Source organism: Labrus mixtus, chromosome 15 (genome assembly GCF_963584025.1).
Source record: "Labrus mixtus chromosome 15, fLabMix1.1, whole genome shotgun sequence".
Lineage (NCBI taxonomy): Eukaryota > Metazoa > Chordata > Actinopteri > Labriformes > Labridae > Labrus > Labrus mixtus.
This window is the reverse complement of record NC_083626.1, coordinates 28555771-28563270: the sequence shown is the minus strand read 5'-3', so window position 1 is coordinate 28563270 and position 7500 is coordinate 28555771. Positions and strand designations below refer to the sequence as shown.

General features: G+C 46.4%; 2 protein-coding genes across 7 annotated transcripts in view; both read left to right on the top strand.

The window, feature by feature from the left end:
• ccdc120a (coiled-coil domain containing 120a) overlaps positions 1-4099 on the top strand; it is a 27271-nt gene extending 23172 nt beyond the window's left edge. For all 3 annotated transcript variants that reach the window (XM_061058396.1, XM_061058394.1, XM_061058395.1), the window contains 3 exons: positions 34-791; positions 877-1132; positions 1206-4099. In XM_061058396.1, the coding sequence (XP_060914379.1) occupies positions 34-791; positions 877-1132; positions 1206-1308 (1117 nt within the window). In that variant the 3' untranslated portion in view covers positions 1309-4099. The remainder of the gene's footprint in view (positions 1-33; positions 792-876; positions 1133-1205) is intronic.
• Positions 4100-4266: 167 nt separating this feature from the next.
• abcd1 (ATP-binding cassette, sub-family D (ALD), member 1) overlaps positions 4267-7500 on the top strand; it is a 16127-nt gene continuing 12893 nt past the window's right edge. The window contains exon 1 of one of the 4 annotated variants that reach the window (XM_061058391.1): positions 4267-4626. The gene's annotated coding sequence lies outside the window, so the exon portion shown is untranslated. The other 3 variants (XM_061058390.1, XM_061058392.1, XM_061058393.1) reach the window with 3 other exon arrangements.

The window sequence follows — 7500 nt, the reverse complement described above, 5'->3', positions numbered from 1 at the left end:
TGTCTCACCTCACCTGTCTCCCTCTCCTCTCAGGGTCGACCATTCGGAGGCTCTTAAGCCCCTCAGTCTGCCTCCCTCCCACCCTCCCCCTCCCCCCCCTCGCTCTCAGGACTCCTCCTCCTCCTCGGCTCCCTCCGATCCCGCAGGTGAGGGCGGGGTCAGGTTAAACGCCAGTCGTCATAGTAACAGCTCCGATGGCCTCCTGGAGCGCCTCCCTCACCCTGAGGAGGAGGGCGGGGCACAGCAGGGGGGATTGTGGGTAAACGGTCTGCTCGGGTCCAGAGGAACGAATGGGGCTGGAGTTTTCAGGAGCTCAGAGACGCTGACAGACGGACGGACCAGGATGAGGACAAATAACGTTGTTGGGGAGGCGGGGCGAGGAGGAGGGGGAGGAGGAAGAGGAGGGGGGTACGAGGTGCTGCTGGACTATGTGTGGGGGAAACAGCAGCAACTGCAGAGACAGCAGTCCCAACCAAACAGCCGACAGCCAATCACATCGCACCAGCAGCTGCTCTTCAACGGGTACTCCTCCCAGCAGCCCGCTGCAGCCCCGCCCACCTACCGCGTTCACCAGGGAGACCAGCGGCGAGTCAAAGTGACCCGCACCAAGTCCTGCGGGCCCTTCCTCCCAGTGCAGCAGAACCAGACTGATACCCATAATCCTCCTCTGACAGCCATCCAGCCAGACCCCCACCCTCACCTGCTGCCCCCCCGCCCGCCACAGCCGCCCCCCGCCCAGGATGCCCTAGAGGACGCCACAAGGAGCCTTCACAAGGCCCTCGCCCTGGAAGGTAAGCTCCACCCACTTCCTGTTACATCACAAAGACACCAAATCCTAAAACTGTAGTTTCAATCTCTGGTGTGTTTGATTGACAGGTCTCAGGGACTGGTACCTGAGGAACACGATCGGATCCACAAACCAAAACCAGGTCAACGGAAAGGTCAACGCAGGGGTCAACACTAAGGTGAACGGAGGGGTCAAAGGTCAGACTGGAGGCGGGGCCGGAGCTCTGCCTGGCAGACGAAGGACTCAAGGTGCTATCCAGCAGTCGACCTATCAGAGCGAGACGAGTCATCACAAGAAGACGCTGCCGCACTCGGCCACGTTCCACGGACACCCGCTGCTCGGCAGGTAGGAGACGCTCACCTGTGCAGGTACACGCCCCCCACTGCTGCTTCACCTCACTCTACTCTCTCTCTCTCAGGTCTGTGGACAGCTCGCTCTACCATGACTCCTTCCCTCAGAAAAAGGAAATCCCTCTCAGAGACCTGACCCTGGACCAGCCGTCTCCTGGAACTTTGGTCTGACTCACCGACCAATCAGGGCGCTGACAGACAGACTCACCAATCAATCCCAGGCCGGCCTCGTGGACCCGGGACCTGGCTGTGTGTGTGTGCAGGTGGATCTTCAGGTGAAGCTCGGCTCAGCGTTGAACTCTCTGCAAATTCGAGCTCAGCTGATCCTGAAGCTCCGCCCACTATGATGTCACACAGGAGGATGACGTAACAGTCTTTTGATGCCCCCCCTTTACCCCCCAAGTCTGAACTTGGTTATTGAAATACAAACTGAGCTGCAGATTTTTTTTACTTTGTTTTAAGGTTACCATGACGACGTGTTCGTCTGTAATCTGCTCAGACAATCAGAATGAAAACCAGCTTTTATACGACGAGCCTTTGATACGAGTCATGATGACAACGACGATGATGATGATGATGATGATGAAGCAGCTGTTGCACTCTCTCTCTCTGAGGTCACATGATCACCAGCTGACATCACCAGCTCTTTTCACGGACCAGCAGATTATAGATCAGCTGATTGATCCTCAGGTGAGAACCTTCAGGTAATCTCTGCACTAAACGTTCAGCAGCTGATCTGTCAGGGAACCTCCTGTAACACCTGGAACAGCTGCAGCGCAGGGCGTTCCTGTCTCAGCTTCAGGTCAAACAACAAAAACAAAGATCACACCGTCATTATAATAACAATAATAATACACAGTTATAAAAAGCTGCTGCTGACGTTCACTCAAGGATGGTTTTTGTTTGTGTGACATCACGAGACAGGAACTTCCTGTCAGACTCTTTAGCATCGACTGTGTACAGGAATCTTAGCAGTCGCCATCTTGTTACCGTATTTGGAAGAGAGGGAGGGGCCTGCGAAGGGGGAGGAGTCAGTGTGAGTGTTGTTTGTGAAGAAGGAATGAGCGGACTCCTCTCCGAGGCGTTCTGTGGTCGCCACCTGCTGGCGATAAGACAGAATACATTTTGAGACACGTCTGCTGACACGGGTCAGAGCAATAACAGGAAGCTTTCAGACTTTCAGAATAAAATGTTCTGCAGCGACAATCAGACAATGATGTCAGAGTGTTTATTGAGGATTGATTGATTGACAGTTTTTATTCATGTGATGATGTAAACATTTTATAAAATACATTTTAATAACACGCGGAGCAGAATGAAGGTCTGAGTATCAAACTGATCCAGCGTTGATATGACAGTTTGACGGTCTCTATCAGTCTTCAGGTGGCTCAGTCTGACCTTCAGGCTCCGCCCACAGGAAGCCTCGGTCACATGACTCACAGCTGCTTATTTAAACCCATGAAGACGAAACAGTGCCCACTCCAGGAAATATTATGGGATGTTTTGACTATCCCCCTGAAAATCTCTGAACAGTTAGTGGCTGATTTGTGATGACATGTGATTCAGTCTCAGTCGCCATGGTAACTGATGAAACACACAAACGGATTAAACCCTGCCCACCTTTAAACACAGCTTAGGATTGGACGCTGCTGTTGTCCATGCCGCGCTGACTGACAGATAAATACTGTGATTATTTATTCATAATAATCTGCAGTTATGATGTCATTAAACTTCCCGTGGTTTCTGATTGGCTGCAGCAGCTGTCATGTGACCGCCGCTTCAGAGGAGCAGATAGAGTCCCAGCATGCACCTCTTCTTCTTCCTCCGGTGTCACGCCAAAGCAGAATGCAAACAAACAAACACAAACAAACAACAGACATCAAACAACAAACAAAAACACAAACAACAAACACACACAAACAACAAACACAAACAACAAACAAACACAGACAAGTACACCAAAAACAAACACAAACAAACCCAGACACACACAAACAACAAACACAAACAACAAACAAACACAGACAAGTACACCAAAAACAAACACAAACAAACCCAGACACACACAAACAAACACACAAACAACAAACACAAACAAGAACACAAACAAACAAAAAACACAAACAAGCAAACAACATTCAACAAACAAACAACAAACACAACAAACACAGACACGGTGTAAATACAGTCTGAGTGCTGCAGTTTCAGGATGTTTTCTGCAGCGACACAGTGTTGGTACTCAGCGCAGTGAGTACAAATATTCAGGAATCGAACCAGCCACCAACCAAACCCGTTCAAATGTTTCAGTATTTAAGACATCTTCTGTTCTTTCAGTTTCATTTCTCACCGTGTGGGTTCACTGCAGCACGCGTGGAGAAGTACCAGTACTGCGCAGTATAACTATTATTAGTGTTCTCAATATTTCTAACCAGAAGAGCGAGAGAGAGAGAAATATCTGAATTGCACAAAAATGTTGGCAACTTTTTACAACTGATTTAAAAACAATAATTACCCGATATTGGGGGTTTAGGACTTGTTTTGCTGTTGCCATGGTTTCAAACAGGTATCGGTAACGTCTGGTGACGACTCTGATACTGCGCAGTATTAGTTACTCTTGTACCAGTGTGCGGTCTGTGTCCCCCTTCAGGTCCAGGACCAGCTGTTGTCCAGCTGTGTGGGCGGTCTGTAGGTGTGACATCACAGCCAGTGGGTGTGACATCACAGCTGTCCTTGCGGTGATGCATTCAAGTGCACTCTGTACGTCAGTGTTTCTGTATTGTATTTTATTTTCAAACTCTGAGCTGTAAAAAATCATTTTGTATCTTTTTGGACCTTTTGGTCATTTGTACTTTTTTCACTCTGAACTTTCTGCTGTTTGATGAACTGGAGACGCTTCGTGTAAATAAAGATTAACACGCTGTAAACAAGCTGTTTTTAAATAAAGTTTTCTCCTCACCTTGAACCTGTTATCTGATCATTGTGTCAGTGTTATCAGTCATACACACACACACACACACACACACACACACACACACACACACACACACACACACACACACATACATACGCCTGCATTCAAACAGGTGAGTTTGACTTTCTATACCGTCATAAACTGTACAAGGAGGAGGTAGCACATGTGTAGTGAAGGAGGGAAGGAGAGGAGGTAGGAAGTGTGTGTAGTGAAGGAGGGAAGGAGATGAGGAGGTAGGAAGTGTGTGTAGTGAAGGAGGGAAGGACAGGATGAGGTAGGAACTGTGTGTAGTGAAGGAGGGAAGGAGATGAGGAGGTAGGAAGTGTGTGTAATGAAGCAGGGAAGGAGAGGAGGAGGTAGGGTGTGTGTAGGGAAGTAGGGAAGGAGAGGAGGAGGTAGGATGTGTGTGGAGTAAAGGAGGTAAGGAGAGGAGGAGGTAGCACTTGTGTGTAGGGAAGTAGGGAAGGAGAGGAGGGAAGGACGTGCTGTGAGTATTGGGACACGGCCCGTCCTGTCAGGTAAACAGATGCTGAACTTTCCTCTGCTCTTGTGGTAGATTAAAGACAATAAACCGGGTCAAAAACTGAGATAAAAGTTGATATCTGATCGGAGGAGTTGTTTTCCGGATGGTACGAGTGTTCAGGGGTCGGAGCCGGACTCAGATGAGGAGGATTAACGCGGTAAACTTTCACCTCTTTTAAGTCCACATCACACAAACAACAAAGTTCCGGCTCTGTTAGCTGTTAGCTTCAATTAGCATCGCTTTGTTAAGCTGTCGGACTTTTTAACCCGGGTTATTCTGTTAGCCCGGTTCGCTGTCGGTTCGGTGAGAACAGTACCGGAACTTGTAGTCGTTAGTTTTTACATTTATTTCGTTTTTTATCCGGAGCCTCGTGAATAACGGGACCGTTAGCTCTGCGCCGCTAGCATACAGGCTAACTCTAGTAGCTAACGGTAACCGGAGCTGCTCACCGGCTCGTCGCTGAATCCTCCGCCGCCGGCTGCGGTCGGAGACCCGGGTCAGCTCGGCGAGAACACACGGAGGCTTCAACAGGTGTGTGAGCCGCTTTATGAAAGAGGTCAAAGAGGTCACGCAGGTATTTACTGGAAACTGTGTACTGAGTTTATAACTGTTATATTCTTCATCATCATCATCTTCATGTTTACTGACAAACACAGATAAAAACAAACAAAACACCACTATTTATTTATTTATGTAATATTGTTATTATTATTGGGCAGGTTTAGTTGTTATGCATATTCCAGGAACAAGCCGATTCTAAAGCATCCTGAGAAAGAGGAACAATTAATTTAAAAATCATTCAAACAAAAATGTAAACATCACAGAGAAGATTAAATATAAAATATGTTTTAAAAAACAAAGAAATATGACCCTAAGAAAAAATAATAAATTGAAATAATAATATGTGAATAACCTCAAATTTGTTATGTAATGATGTTATCTGCTCTGTGTGTCTGATTGGATTAAAGTAGGGTTGGGAGATTCATCAAGTTTTAATTTAATTTATGATTTTGAAAATAATCGACATTTAAACAATTACAGCGAGGCGTCGGCGTCCAAAGCTTACAGTGGGTACGGAAAGTATTCAGACCCCTTTACATTTTTCACTCTTTGTTTCATTGCAGCCATTTGCTAAAATCAAAAAAGTTCATTTTATTTCTCATTAATGTACACTCAGCACCCCATCTTGACAGAAAAAAAAACAGAAATGTAGAAATTTTTGCAAATTTATTAAAAAAGAAAAACTGAAATATCACATGGTCATAAGTATTCAGACCCTTTGCTGTGACACTCATATTTAACTCACATGCTGTCCATTTCTTCTGATCCTCCTTGAGATGGTTCTGCTCCTTCATTGGAGTCCAGCTGTGTTTAATTAAACGGATTGGACTTGATTAGGAAAGGCACACACCTGTCTATATAAGACCTTACAGCTCACAGTGCATGTCAGAGCAAATGAGAATCATGAGGTCGAAGGAACTGCCCAAGGAGCTCAGAGACAGAATTGTAGCAAGGCACAGATCTGGCCAAGGTTACAAAAGAATTTCTGCAGCACTCAAGGTTCCTAAGAGCACAGTGGCCTCCATAATCCTTAAATGGAAGAAGTTTGGGACGACCAGAACTCTTCCTAGACCTGGCCGTCCAGCCAAACTGAGCAATCGTGGGAGAAGAGCCTTGGTGAGAGAGGTAAAGAAGAACCCAAAGATCACTGTGGCTGAGCTCCAGAGATGCAGTAGGGAGATGGGAGAAAGTTCCACAAAGTCAACTATCACTGCAGCCCTCCACCAGTCGGGGCTTTATGGCAGAGTGGCCCGACGGAAGCCTCTCCTCAGTGCGAGACATATGAAAGCCTGCATAGAGTTTGCCAAAAAAACACATGAAGGACTCCCAGACTATGAGAAAGAAGATTCTCTGGTCTGATGAGACCAAGATTGAACTTTTTGGCTTTAATTCTAAGCGGTATGTGTGGAGAAAACCAGGCACTGCTCATCACCTGCCCAATACAATCCCAACAGTGAAACATGGTGGTGGCAGCATCATGCTATGGGGGTGTTTTTCAGCTGCAGGGACAGGACGACTGGTTGCAATTGAAGGAACGATGAATGCGGCCAAGTACAGAGATATCCTGGAAGAAAACCTCTTCCAGAGTGCTCAGGACCTCAGACTGGGCCGAAGGTTCACCTTCCAACAAGACAATGACCCTAAGCACACAGCTAAAATAACAAAGGAGTGGCTTCGGAACAACTCTGTGACCATTCTTGACTGGCCCAGCCAGAGCCCTGACCTAAACAAAATTGAGCATCTCTGGAGAGACCTGAAAATGGCTGTCCACCAACGTTCATCATCCAACCTGACAGAACTGGAGAGGATCTGCAAGGAAGAATGGCAGAGGATCCCCAAATCCAGGTGTGAAAAACTTGTTGCATCATTCCCAAGAAGACTCATGGCTGTACTAGCTCAAAAGGGTGCTGCTACTCAATACTGAGCAAAGGGTCTGAATACTTATGACCATGTGATATTTCAGTTTTTCTTTTTTAATAAATTTGCAAAAATTTCTACATTTCTGTTTTTTTTTCTGTGAAGATGGGGTGCTGAGTGTACATTAATGAGAAATAAAATTAACTTTTTTGATTTTAGCAAATGGCTGCAATGAAACAAAGAGCGAAAAATGTGAAGGGGTCTGAATATTTTCCGTACCCACTGTATGTCGAGTGTGGTGAAAAAACATGGTTAATTTATTTTTACATTTAATAAATGTGTCTGTTTGGGTTCAAACATGAAGCTCCTCCTCCATCAGGAGTTTCTCAAGAGGCACACTTCCCCCATTGCACACGATCTGAAAAAACACAGCATGAGAGAATATAACAAC